Here is a 13,996-nt window from a genome sequence, read left to right as displayed (position 1 = left end):
GATCCACCCGCCTCGGCCTCCCAAAGTGCTGGGATTACAGGCGTGAGCCACCGCGCCCGGCCCTGGCTACTCTTTAGAATCACCCGAGGAGCTGTGTAAAAAAAAGGGCCGGGCGCGGTGGCTCAATCCTGTAATCCCTGCACTTTGGGAGGCCGAGGTGGGCGGATCACGAGGTCAGGAGATCGAGACCATCCTGGCTAACACGGTGAAACCTCGTCTCTACTAAAAATACAAAAAATTAGCCGGGCGTGTTGGCGGGCGCCTGTAGTCCCAGCTACTTGGAGAGGCTGAGGCAGGAGAATGGCATGAACCCGGGAGGCGGAGCTTGCAGTGAGCCGAGATCGCGCCACTGCACTCCAGCCTGGGGGACAGAGCAAGACTCCGTCTCAAAAAAAAAAAAAAAGGGTATGTGTCAGTTCTACTCTCGACCAGTGTTAACAAAACTTCTGTAGGTGAGCATAAGGCAGATGTGTGTATATTTATATAGAAAATATAAATTAAAAATAAATTGAGGTTTGTATAACACGTAGAAAAAAATGCACAAAATGTATAACCAGCATTCGGATCAAGAAAGGGAACATTATCTCCTCCTCCAAGGAAACCAACAACTTCTAATAATGTAGATTATTTTTGCCTGTTTATGACGTTTCGTAGATATGACTGGCTTTTCATATATATTTGTGAGACTCATTTATGTTCTTGTATGTAGGTATAGTGTGTTCTTGCTTATTGCTATGTAGCAATAGTTTCTCAAACATTTTGGTGTCTTCACATTCATATTTATTGACAACTCCAAAGAACTTTTGCTTGCAGTGGTGCAGTCATGGCTCACTGCAGCCTTGACCTACTAGGCTGAAGCGATCCTCCAACCTCAGCCTCCTAAGTAGCTGGGACTACAGGCATGTGCCACTATGCCTGGTTATTTTTAAATTTTTTTGTAGAGACAGGATCTTGCTCTGTTGGCCAGGCTGGTCTCGAACTCCTAGGCTCAAGCAATTCTCCTGCCTCAGCCTCCCAAAGTACTGGGATTACAGGCGTGAGCCACTGCCTTCAGCTATGTTACCATATTCTAATGAAAATAAGTATATTATTCTAAACGTAAAAAATTAGAATAATATTTTACATTTAAAAAAATCTCTTTAGTATCTTATTGGATCTGCCTCTGCATTCAATCTGTTACAGTTTGTTGTTTTGCATGGAATATAAAGAAATTCCAGTCCCACAAAGGAGGAATTTTCTTTTTCTTTTTAGACGGAGTTTCGCTCTTGTCGCCCAGGATGGAGTGCAATGGCAGGATCTCGACTCACTGCAACCTCTGCCTCCTGGGTTCAAGTGATTCTCCTGCCTCAGCCTCCCAAATAGCTGGGACTACAGGCATGCGCCACCACGCCCAGCTAATTTTTGTATTTTTAGTAGAGACAGGGTTTCACCATCTTGCCCAGGCTAGTCTTGAACTCCTGACCTCATGATCCACCCACCTTGGCCTCCTAAAGTGTTGGGATTACAGGCGTGAGCCACCGTGCCCAGCCAAAAGGAGGAATGTTTTTATATAATTGTGGATATTCCTCTTTGATACTGCACCAGTCATGTCCAGCCCTTTGAATGTGAGGACTTTTTTGCTTATCTGTAGTGGATATCATGAAAATTATACACACTTTTTTTTTTCTTTTCTTTCTTTTTTTTTTTTCAGCTTATCAGCTATTGTTAGTGTTGGTGTATTTTATGTGAGGCCCAAGTCCATTTTTCTTCCAATGTAGCCCAGGGAAACCAAAAGGTTGGACGCCCATGTTACACCAAAACTTGACAATTGGTAGTTTGTTAAGGTTCATTGCCTTGTACAGTCTGAACCATACCACTGAGCTTTTCATGCTCTTTTACATTAAAATCCATTGGTTTGTTTTTTTCTTTTTTTTTTTAATTTGCTTATTTCTCCAAGAAAAACCATTAGTCTGTTCGTGCGTTGTTAGATCTTTTCCCCATGCGTAATTTTTGTAGCATTATGCATTGGTCATTTGGAAAATATTGGTTCACTGAATATCTTAGTCTGCACAGGCTGCCGTACCAAAATGCCACAGACTGGGTGGTTTAAACAACAAAAATTTATTTTCTCGCAGTGCTGCAGGCTAGAAAGAAGTCCAAGATCAGTGTTCCAGCCTGGTTAGTTTTTGGTTAGGGCTCTCTTACTGGCATCTAGATGGCCACCTTCTCGATGTTTCCTCACATGGTGGATTGGAGAGGGAGAAGACAGAGAGAGAAAGAATAAGTGCGAGTGGGCCGGGCGCGGTGGCTCACGCTTGTAATCCCAGCACTTTGGGAGGCCGAGGCGGGCGGATCAAGAGGTCAGGAGATCGAGACCACGGTGAAACCCCGTCTCTACTAAAAATACAAAAAATTAGCCGGGCGTGGTGGCGGGCGCCTGTAGTCCCAGCTACTTGGAGAGGCTGAGGCAGGAGAATGGCGTGAACCCGGGAGGCGGAGCTTGCAGTGAGCCGAGATTGCGCCACTGCACTCCAGCCTGGGCGACAGAGCGAGACTCCATCTCAAAAAAAAAAAAAAAAAAAGAATAAGTGCGAGTGAACAGGCAAGCTCTCTGGTGTCTCTTTAAAAGTACTAATCCCATCATGGCAGCCCCACCCTCATGACCTAATCTAAACCTAATTATAAATCATCTAAACCTAATTATCTCCCAAAGGATCTGTTTCCAGATACTATCATATTGAGGAATAGGGCTTCAATTTATGAATTTTGAGGGGAGGCAGTTCAGTCTATATTACTGAGTTATTGTGGAGCTTCTTTTTTGAGACCGGGTTTCACACTGGAGTGCAGTGGTGCATTCACGACTCACTTTGGCCTCAACTTCCTGGGCTCACATCATCATGTAATCCTGCCACCTCAGCCTCCTGAGTAGCTGAGACTTCAGGTGCAGGCCACCGTGTCTTGCTAATTTTTGTAGTTTTTCGTAGAGACAGGATTTCACTGTGTTGTCCAGGCTGGTCTCCAACTCCTGGGCTCAAGTGATACCCCTGCCCCAGCCTCTCAAAAGTGCTGGAATTACAGATGTGGGCCACTGCACCTGGCCATGTGCAGATCTTCTGAACTGTATAAATGTTTAAGAACCCACATTTGTTAATATCACCACTCATCAGACAAGTCTTTTCTAATTTTCACTTGAAAGCTCAAATTTTATCATTGGCAACCAATACTGACAGTTGTTTTCGTTGAAGAGACAGTCTCACATTGTTCATTTTCAAAAAATTGTCTGCCAAACATCCAAGTCTGAATAATCATAATTTTTCTGCCAGTCGTTTTTTCAAGTAAAAATGGTGTTTATAAAAAAAAAAGCAGCTTGTACAGTTTGCAACTCAATTGCACAAGTGCTTTAGTGCTTTTCTTTGAGACAATTCTTGTACCTTAATATGCAGCAGAAATGCTTTATGTGAGGCTGGGTGCGGTGGCTCACGTCTGTAATCCCAGCACTTTGGGAGGCCGAGGCGGGTGGATCACCTGAGGTCAGGAGATTGAGACTAGCCTGGCTAACATGGTGAAACTCCATCTCTACTAAAAATACAAAAATTCACTGGGCATGGTGGCATGTGCCTGTAATCCCAGCTACTCGGGAGGCTGAGGCAGAAGAATCTCTTGAACTGGAGAGGCAGAGGTTGCAGTGATCCGAGATCGCGCCACTGCCCTCCGGCCTGGGAGACAGAACTAGACTCCATCTCAAAAAAAAAAATGCTTTAAATGTACATTCCATTTTTCCCTTTCTTCACATAGAATATGAAACAGATGTATAATTAAGGATTAAGATTTAGTAAAATTAATACTTTTTTTTTGAGATGGAGTTTCGCTGTGTTGCCCAGACTGGTCTTGAACTCCTGGCATCAAGTGCTCCTTCTGCCTCAGCTTCTCCAGTAGCTGGGACTACAGCTCTGCACCACTGTGCCTGGGTAAAATTAATAGTTTTTACGACTTCCGGAAGATTCTTTTTTTTTTTTTTTTGAGACGGAGTCTCGCTTTGTCACCCCAGCTGGAGTGCAGTGGTGCGATCTGGGCTCACTGCAACCTCCGCCTCCTGGGTTCAAGCAATTCTCCTGCCTCAGCCATCCAAGTAGCTGGCATTACAGGCGACCGAACCCATGCCCGGCTAATTTTTGTATTTTTAGTAGAAACGGGGTTTTTGCCATGTTGGCCAGGCTGGTCTCGAACTCCTGACCTCAGGTGATCCGCCCATCTTAGCCTCCCAAAGTTCTGGGATTACAGGTGTGAGCCATTGCGTCTGGCAAGGACATTCTTTAATGAAACTGAAACTTAGTTTTTTTTCTTTTTTTTTTTTAATGTGTCCATGAAGAATGCAATGACACCATTACAGTTTGGTGTCACTGCCTTGATTCAGTATAAAATGATATATTTTTATTTGTTGATATTATTATGTTTCTAGGCTTTACTTATTTCTTATTGGGGGAATGGCTGATGTTGTCAAACCTTTACTAAAAATACTGTTTTGAAAGCCAATGTGAATGCAATTTTTTCTTCGCCTTAGTAGAATAAAAAAACTTTAGAGTTGAACAGTTTCACAACTTTGTCAGGATGTTAGAAAATTAATTGGGCTTGGTGCTTACTTTTCTCCACTTTGTGGTTAAGGAAAGGTGTGAAGTGGCTTTTAGAGAACTATCCATAGCTATGTGTAAGAGTGATTTTTAAGGTGTATTAGGTCTCCCTACCCTTAGCCTGGTACATTTACAGTAGAAAAAGACAAACGTACAGATGTAGCCATAGGCAAATAATCTTGTGTAATGACTTTGGTTTTTCACTGTGATTGGACAGAGGAGAATGGAGAAAGAAGTAGTCTAGACAAGTCACAGTGTTAAACATTATTTTGTCTTCCAGTTAACACCCCTGTATAGCCTGGAACCTTTGTTCTGGGGGTGGGAAATTAACATTCATTGTGTACCGACATTGTGCTAGGCCCTCTTATCTTACTTAAACCTGACAATTTTTCTGTGTGTATGTGGCCGTATTTTTTAGTGTTAGACATTTAAAAAGATGATGATGATGATTTTTTATTTTTTTTGAGATAGGGTCTTGCTATATTGCCCAGGCTGGTCTTGAACTCCTGGACTCAAGTGATCATCCTGCCTCAGCCTCCTGCATGGCTGGGACTACAGGTGTATGTCATTGCACCCTGCTGTGGTGGTCATAATTATTTTATGTGTAAGAAAAGAGAGGCTCAGAGATGTTGAGCCTATGCAGGCCCATCAGCCAATAAGTGACTAGGGTGGGATTTAATCCCCAGACTTTTCTGCCTCCAAAACATATGAGTGCTTTTTCCTATGTGACATGCTGCCTTCCAGAGACAGTGTCTCACTGATTATTTGTATATCCCTGATACTTGGAACCTAGCAGGGGCTTAGTACATTTTTGTGGAGTGATTGAGCCAGTGCTAAGTGAGTGAACCAGTTTTTACAGAGCAGGATGTAACTCACCCACTCTGAGCTAATGTGCATGTTGGTACTACAAAGTATAGAGTAATGCAGTGGTTTTGCACGCTAGGATCTGGTCACCATTTGTTGCTATGGGGAAAGGGTCAATCTCGTTTTTTTGAGACGGAGTCTTACTTTGTCACCCAGGGTGGAGTGCAGTGGCATGATCTTGGCTCACTGCAGCCTCTGCCACCCAGGTTCCAGTGATTCTCCTGGCTCAACCTCCTGAGTAGCTGGGATTACAGGCATGTGCCACCATGCTCAGGTAGTTTTTGTATTTTTAGTAGTGATGGGGTTTCACCATGTTGTCCAGGCTGGTCTCAAATTCCTGACCTTAGGTGATCCTCCTGCCTTGGCCTCCCAAAGTGTTGGAGTTATAGGCGTGAGCCACTGCGCCTGGCCAGGGTCAGTCTTCTTGATGATAAATGTAAAACTATTTAAATAATTTGGATATTTAGTAGTCTAAGAAATTTAATGGGATGAATTTTCCCTAGATTGTTAATGATCTCTTTAGAAATACATACTGCATCTACTTTGTTCTGGCTTACTCTCTTAATAGCTATGAGACCTTGGGTATGTTACTACACTTTTCTGTGTTTCATTTTTGTAACCTTTAAAAGGGAAGTGTAGTAATAATAGTACATAATTCCTATGTAGTTGTGAGGATTGAATGAGATAATTCATAGATAACTTACCACAGTGCTTGGCAAATATTAATTATTCAATAAATGGTAGCTGTTATTAATGTTATCTTTCTAGAGTGGAAGTATGGAATTTATTGTGACTTTCAGTATATGAAGAAGGAATAATGTTTTGTCTTTTAAAACATCTTTATTAGAGAAATTAAGCGCTGACTTTATTGGTTTCTGTATTTTGGGACCTATTTTCTGGTTGTAGCTTACTTGATCTCTTCTTGGCAACAGAGATCAAACTTTGGCTATTTGCCTGGATTTCTTGGTGAACTAGTGGAGGTGTGGTATGAACTTTGACTCTCCATCATTCTTTTTTTTTGGTAGAGATGAAGTCTCATTATGTTGCCCAGGCTGGTCTTGAACTGTTGGCCTCAAGCAATCCTCTGCTGCCTTGGTCTTCCAAAGTGCTCGGACTCTATCATCTTTTTAAACTTTGTGGTTTTTGGTTGAAACAGATTGGATTGTTCTGGAGAGTTCACTGAGGTTGATAGTTCTTTCTCAATTAAAAATGTCAGTGGACTAGGCGTGGTGGCTCACGTGTGTAATCCCAGCACTTTGGGAGGCTGAGGCGGGTGGATCATGAGGTCAGGAGATCAAGACCATCCTGGCTAACACGGTGAAACCCTGTCTCTACTAAAAATACAAAAACAAAATGAGCCAGGCGTGATGGCAGGCGCCTGTAGTCCCAGCTATTCAGGAGGCTGAGGTGGGAGAATGGCGTGAACCCGGAGGCGATGCTTGCAGTGAGCCGAGATTGCGCCACTGTACTGCAGCCTGGGTGACAGAGCAAGACTCCGTCTCAAAAAAAAAAAAAAAAAAAAAAGTCAGTGGGCTAGCCATGGTGGCTCACACCTGTGATCCCAGCACTTCTGGAAGCCAAGGCAGGAGGATCACTTGGGACTAGGAGTTTGAGACCAGCCCGGGCAACATCTCTACAAAAAAATAAAAATAAATTAGCTGGGAGTGATGGCACATGCCTGTGGTCCCAGCTACTCGGGAGGCTGAGGTGGGAGGATCGCTTGGGCCCAGGAGGTCGAGGCTGCAGGGAGCATTGATCATGCCATTGCACTCCAGCCTTGGTGACAGAGTGAGACAGTGTCTCAAAAAAAAAGTCAGTGAATGTAAAAAACACCCCTTTCTAAATTTTTTCTGACTAGATCAATCATCATTGAGGAGGTACAGTATTTCTCCATAATCCCCTGCCCCAGAAGCAAAGGAGTGTTTTTAAAAATATTTTTTGTGTTTACTTACATTTTGATCAGGCTGTATAATTTTGAAGGGAAAAACCAACACCCTTTAAAATGAGCACGTCTGAAAGCCTGCCCTTCAACCAAGTGTCATTGTAGGGACACTGTCTCCTAGATAGGAGTTAGTGTTAAACTTTTGACTTAAAACCTTTGAGATGAGGCCCAGGTTTCCCAATATGGTATCTGAGGTAGTTCAAGATCCTCTCCCCAACTTCCTCACCATTGTCATTTATTGTCTCTCCTCCTGGCTTGTACATTTTACCTCCAGTAAAACGTACTGAAGTTTGCATTGTACCATGTCTGTAGTTCTTCAGATGTGCAGTGCCTCTTTTCTCACTGTCTTTGCACGTGCTGTTCTCTTGGCCTAGATATCTCTTTGTTACTCTTAGTTGGTCTACTCTGACTTAGCCTTTAAGACTCAGCCTAGGAGGTAACCTTTTCCAGAAGGTTTTCCATGATTTCCTAGGTTGGGATTGGGTACCCCATCTCTGGGTTACTCTGATTGTGGTTATCCATTTATTATTTGTTGGTCTCTCTTCCACTTGCAGTGGACAGGAGTTGTATCTGATCATCCTTTTATTCTCAGAGCCCATCTTGGGACCTTGTACAGAATAGGCATCAGTAAAGACATGTCAGGTGAATTCATCATTTCAAACTGGCCTATTAACAGCCTTAATTTCCCAATGAGTCAGTTACTCCATGTTGCTCTGGGCTGAGTTTTTTTGTTTGTTTGTTTGTTTTTGCTTTTGAGACAGAGTCTTGCTCTGTCACCCAGGCTGGAGTGCAGTGGCGCGATCTCAGCTCACGGCATCCTCTGCCTCCCGGGTTCAAGCGATTCTCCTGCCTGAGCCTCCCAAGTAGCTAGGATTACAGGCGTGCGCCACCTTGCCCAGCTAATTTTTGTATTTTTAGTAGAGACGGGGTTTCATTCTTTTAGCCAGGATGGTCTTGATCTCCTGACCTCATGATCCGCCTGCCTTGGCCTCCCAAGGTGCTGGGACTGTAGGCATGAGCCTGGCACATGGCCTGGGCTGAGTTTTAATAGAGTGTCTTCTATCATTGTTGTTGCCCCTTGCTCCCTGCCCCTTGTGTTGTCTCTACTCTACTTCAGCCCACTCTCTTGTAGCTTTCCTATACTCTTTGCCCATAGCTGGGTCAGTGGAGCTGTGTACACAGTAGACACAATGAGACTCAGAAAGAACTTGATTTATGACAGATCCCTGGAATCTCACTTGGAATGAATGCAGATCACATTGGTAAATGGAGAAGATGGGACCTTATGATTGCTTTTCTGACTCTTAGTCTAGAGTTCTTTTTTCTGCTTCCAAGTTTCCTCTTTATTAACCTTTGGTCAGTTTTAATTTGTAGATAATGTAAAACGAATGCTATAAAACCAAATTGTATCAAATGCTTGTGTATTTGATTTTTACAACTGAAATATAAGATTTGACTTAACTATTTGATGGTAGAAAGATTGAGACTTTAAGAAATGTGGGTTTTTAATTACCCTATTAAGCCATTAGTAGTTTCTGGCAGGCAATTTTTTTTCCCCCAGATTGGAGTGCAATGGCGCGATCTCGACTCACTGCAAGCTCCACCTCCCGGGTTCATGCCATTCTCCTGCCTCAGCCTCCCGAGTAGCTGGGACTACAGGCGTGTGCCACCACGCCTGGCTAATTTTTTTTGTATTTTTAGTAGAGATGGGGTTTCACTGTGTTAGCCAGGATGGTCTCGATCTCCTGACCTCGTGATCCACCCACCTTGGCCTCCCAAAGTGCTGGGATTACAGGCATGAGTCACAGCGCCCAGCCTCTGGCAGGCAATTTTAATTAGGATTCCCCAAAATATTTTGCTGATTAGAGTCTTTGTAGCAAGCAAAAATAATCGCTTATGCATCTATGCATTATTTTAGTCAATGTGGATATCAGCCTCTGTGTTAGGTTGGTTTTGATGATACACGGAGATGAGTAAGGTGTAGTTGCTGTCTTCAAGGAGCTCCCAGGTGCAACAGAGATAAGGTATAAACAAATAAGTTGGCTGGGTGCGGTGGCTCATGCCTGTAATCCCAGCACTTTGGGAGGCCGAGGCGGGTGGATCACGAGGTCAGGAGTTTGAGACCATCCTGGCCAACATGGTGAAACCTCGTCTCTACTAAAAATACAAAAATTAGCTGGGCATGGCGGCGCGTGCGTGTAGTCCCAGCTACTCAGGAGGCTGAGGCAGGATAATCGCTTGAACCCGGGAGGCGGAGTTTGCAGTGAGCCGAGATTGCGCCACTGCAATCCAGCCTGGGCAATAGAGGGAGACTCCATCTCAAAATAAAAAAAAACAAAAACCAAGTTACAGTTCAGTGTTATAGATGTTATAAAATAAGTAGCAGAGACGGGGTATTAAAAACTTTTTTCAGGGAAGAGTTCTTGGAGGAAGACTGACCTGAGCTTATTTTTGAAAGAAGACTAGGTCTTATGTGTGGACAATTCTGGACATGGAGTCAGAAGAACTGAATTTGAATCCCAGCTCAGCCACTTACTAGCTGTCTGACTTGGACAGGTTGTTTAAGTACTCTGTGAATCTCAGTTTTCTCCCGTTTAAAATGGGGACAGTCATATCTATATCCACCTTTGAAATTTAATACATTTGAAAGAAGCTCATAAATGTGGTATACAAGTATTCTGTTTTTTAGCTCATAAATGTGGTATACAAGTATTATATTCTGTTTTTTTTCCAAGCCAAACTGTATCCAGCTTTATTAAAGATACTGTCCATAAACAATCATGGTATTTCAGGCAGGACATGTGCAGACAATCGTTAACCGTATACAACAACTTTCTAACTCCCTTCTTTAATGGCCTACCAAAAATCAGAAAGCCACTATAAAACCCAATGAAGTCTTCATCTGATGCTCTGAACAGGGAAAGTTTAGAGCGAGGGTTGACATTTCACATTTAACATGTTGTTTAACAACTTTTCATGAGCTGACCCTGACTTTCAGGAAGTGAAGTGAAAGTGACAGAATTTACCTGAAGATCCGCAATCTAGAAACGGAACCACTGCCCTTTTGACAGGTGCCATCTCAGTGGCATCACTGGAAAGTCCAGATTGCCTGACACACTGATAACCAATGATTAGGGGTCAGGTCCCAACAGATGTCTGGGTTTAAGGGAGTTAAGTCTAGCTGAAAGGTGGAAAGGGAGAAGAGGGCATAACACCAAATTTGGTTTTCTATAGCACAAGGCTTTTGTGCCAAAGTGGCCATGTGTGTCAAAGTCAGGGAATCCCTGCTCTTGGGAGCCAAGAGGAAGTCTCTCAAAACTGGAAGGGAAAGGTGTTTTCCCCACATCAATCCAGCGTTGGAGACATTTTATTAGTGACATATGCCGCTTCCTCTCAAAACAACAATGACATGTTCTGTGTGCTAACAACATAGCTTAAAAAAGTAAAACAAAATTCTGCATTTTTATAAAACTTGATTAAAAATAGTATTTCAAACTGTACAGTCACCAGAAGTACACGGTTATTAAAAATGCACACACTTCGCTTGGCATCTCCAGCACCTTCAGCTTTCTGTGCCTGGTCTGTTTTGGCGTCTCCATTTTCTGCAGGGTTATCCCGCTCCTGGCCAGCCTCAGCTTTTCCCTTTTTCCCTTCGGGTACCTTCTCTCCCTTCTTTGCAGGGGCCTTTTTAGGCCTGGGCTCTATCTTTGGAGGAGCAGGTTTAGCAGACAACCTTGTGGATCTTCTCTGTGGTTCATCCTTCACCTTGGCTTTATCTCCTTTAGCATCCCCTTCAGCCTTTTTCTTGGGCATGGTGGCGGTGACAGCAACGGCGGCGGGACGTAGGCACTGGGTGTGGGATGCAGCGGAGCGCAGGCTTTGGTTGGTCTGGGGGTCGTTCTCACCTCTTCTGGTTTTTGTTTTTTACTTATTCATTGACAATTATATTTTGACTGATTGTAGCATCAGTTTTCTTACCCAAACCAGAAATAAGTGAGGAAAATATTGAGTATATTAGTGTGTAGATGTCATTTATGAAGCGCTAACACTGTAAACATGTATCAGGGCAAAGATTTTAAAGTTCAGATCCATGAAACTTTGATTCTGTGCTGTTGTGCAAGATACTGCTTAAGGTACCTAAATGAACGGTATCTGAAAAATTATTGAGTTTGCTTCTGAGTGGCTTGGATAGCAACAAGCTGAACTAGAAAGAGACTCATTTCTTGTCAGAAGACTTATGCTTGCATCCAAGTGATGCAGCTTATATCTGTGCCACCATTGAAGGTTATTTAACATTTCAGAGTTTCATTTTCTCCATTAGTAAAAGAGAAAAATAATAGTTACTTTGTAGACTGTGAATTAGGAATTAACTGGATAAATTGCTTACCACTAGCTTTCATCAGTTAAAAGTTAATTTATGGAATATTAAACAAATTTCCATTTAATTACACTAGATTTCTTTAGCAAAACTTGCTCTAAATGGTGGGTGGGGGGAATTCTGTTATTCATGCTTTACTGACACTGATGATATTTTACCTCCTTCTTCCAGTTATTCCTCAATAATTTTGTAAGGTGAGTTTAAATCTCAGCTGTTGTACTTACTTGCTGTGTGACCTTCAAAGTTACTTAATCTTTCTATAACTTATTTTCTCCATCTATTAGGTGGAGAATTATGGCATTTATATTATATAGTTACTTAATCTTTCTATAACTTATTTTCTCTATCCATTTGATGGAGACATAATGGTATTTACATTATATAATTGTTAGGAAGTAACTAAAGTGCTTAGTTCAGTGTTTGGCACATAGTATGATTTCAGAAAATGGTAGTGCTGTGGACTGAGCGTATCCCACTAAAATTCATATGTTGAAACCCTAATCCTCAGTGTGATGTTTGGGGTGGGATTTTTGGGAAGTAATTAGGTCATTAGGATGGAGCTCTATAAGTGCCCGTATAAGAAGAGACACCAGAGAGCTTACTTCCTCTCTCTCTCTGCTTTCCACTGTGTGAGGATACAGTGAGAAGAGGGCCATCTGCAAACCAGGAAGCTGACTGTCACCAGACACCAGATCTGCTAGTACCTTGATCTTGGACTTCCCAGCCTCCAGACCTGTGAAAAATAAATGTTTGTGGTATTCTGTTACATACACAGCAGCCTGAACTGACTAAGATGGATAGCATTGTTACTATCACTTTCATGTTATAAATGAGAAGGTGAATACAGATTTAGAAACCTGATTAGATTCATAGTAAGAGGCAAGGATGGGATTCAGTCCAGGTTTGTGTGATGCCAAAGACTTTACTGTTTATTCTTTTACCAGGCTACATTTTGTAATTAACATTTCATTTGTATGGAAACGTATTCTGAAATGCTGTAGAGTGCTTGGAAATAATTTGTTATTCTTGGGTATTTAAAACTTTCAGTGATGTTTTACTAACCGTTTACATAAACTTGAAACTAAATTGGTTAGGGAAAGAACTCTGGCCTGGCCTCCCTGTGATCAGACAGTTTTAGGGCAGATATTCTGGGGTTGTAGTCAGTGGTTAGTAAAAAGAAAATTGTGTGTGTGTGTTTGTGTGTGAGTGTATTTTCTCCTAAACAGCTTCATTGAAGTAAAATTGACATACAATAAGTGATACAAATTTTATGTACAACTTGCTAAGTTTTGACATACATATACACCCATGAAACCATCACCACAAAGCAGATGGTGAACATATCCGTCACCTCCCAAGTTTCTTGGTGCCCTTTTGAAGTCTTTCCCTCCTCGTTCTCCTCATATCCCCCCATTTAAGCAACCACCTATCGGCTTTTCTATCACTATAGATTAAACAATGGTCAGATCAATCAGGATTCAGTCAGTTCACCTCTCAGCTGTAGTTTAATCATCTGTGAAACAGGGATTCTACCATCTTCCCAAAGGACCATCGAAGAAGATTAGGATTAATGTATATAAAGAGCCTAGCATAATGTCTGATGCATAGTAGGCCCTCAATCCCTGGAAGCCAGTATTACCAGCAAGCTTTCACTTGGTGGTCTAGAGTACATTTAGGAGTTCAGAGTGCCAAAATGCATTTCTGTCACTTAGAGCTCCTGTTCTCTTCCAATGAATGGGCTTCCAGTGTTTTTGAAACAGGAAAATTTACATTTAGGCAGCTTAAGGCCCTAAGGGACTTTCTGTTGCTCTACCTTCCCTCCCTCATGCCCAGTGTTACACATGCTGTTAATTATGAACAGATGTTCTTCAAAAATAAGCAAAGATCTCCACGGCGGATTTTTGAGTTCTTTATGCCTGTGTTTAAGTCTGGCATTGTGATCTGTGATCAGGCTGCATAAGCAATGAGTTTGTAGTCAGAGTTCTGGGTTTTAGTTCCTATTCTCAGTGTAAAGTGGTGGTGGTGGAGTCATACCTCAGAAGTTTGTTGAGAGGATCAAAGGAGAATTCTGAAAGTGAATTGTATGATGAGATTATAGTTCATCTGCATCCGCCCATGACTGCCTCACAGTGTTAGAACTTTGTAAAAGGATCAGGTAGCATTTAAATCTGATATCTTACAGGTTTTTAATATAAGTATTTTAAA

The 13,996-nt window shown here is 42.3% G+C and overlaps 2 protein-coding genes across 4 annotated transcripts in view; one reads left to right on the top strand and one right to left on the bottom strand.

Annotated features, from left to right (window-relative positions):
• Window positions 1–13,996, top strand: part of FAM168A (family with sequence similarity 168 member A) — a 198,909-nt gene that overhangs the window by 7,661 nt on the left and 177,252 nt on the right. The gene's annotated exons all lie outside the window — the stretch shown is intronic.
• On the bottom strand, window positions 10,807–11,398 carry LOC129484097 (non-histone chromosomal protein HMG-17-like). Its single transcript, XM_055281504.2, has one exon. The coding sequence runs from the start codon at window positions 11,224–11,226 to the stop codon at window positions 10,807–10,809; it is 420 nt and encodes a 139-aa protein (XP_055137479.1). The 5' UTR covers window positions 11,227–11,398.

This window comes from Symphalangus syndactylus, chromosome 6 (assembly GCF_028878055.3).
Source record: "Symphalangus syndactylus isolate Jambi chromosome 6, NHGRI_mSymSyn1-v2.1_pri, whole genome shotgun sequence".
In the NCBI taxonomy this organism is placed as follows: domain Eukaryota; kingdom Metazoa; phylum Chordata; class Mammalia; order Primates; family Hylobatidae; genus Symphalangus; species Symphalangus syndactylus.
Note: the sequence above shows the minus strand (reverse complement) of the source record. Positions and strands in the feature narration are given on the sequence as shown.

Excerpts from the sequence above, each read along its gene's own strand:
- LOC129484097 (XM_055281504.2), bottom strand. The coding sequence starts at position 11,226 with ATGCCCAAGAAAAAGGCTGAAGGGGATGCTAAAGGAGATAAAGCCAAG.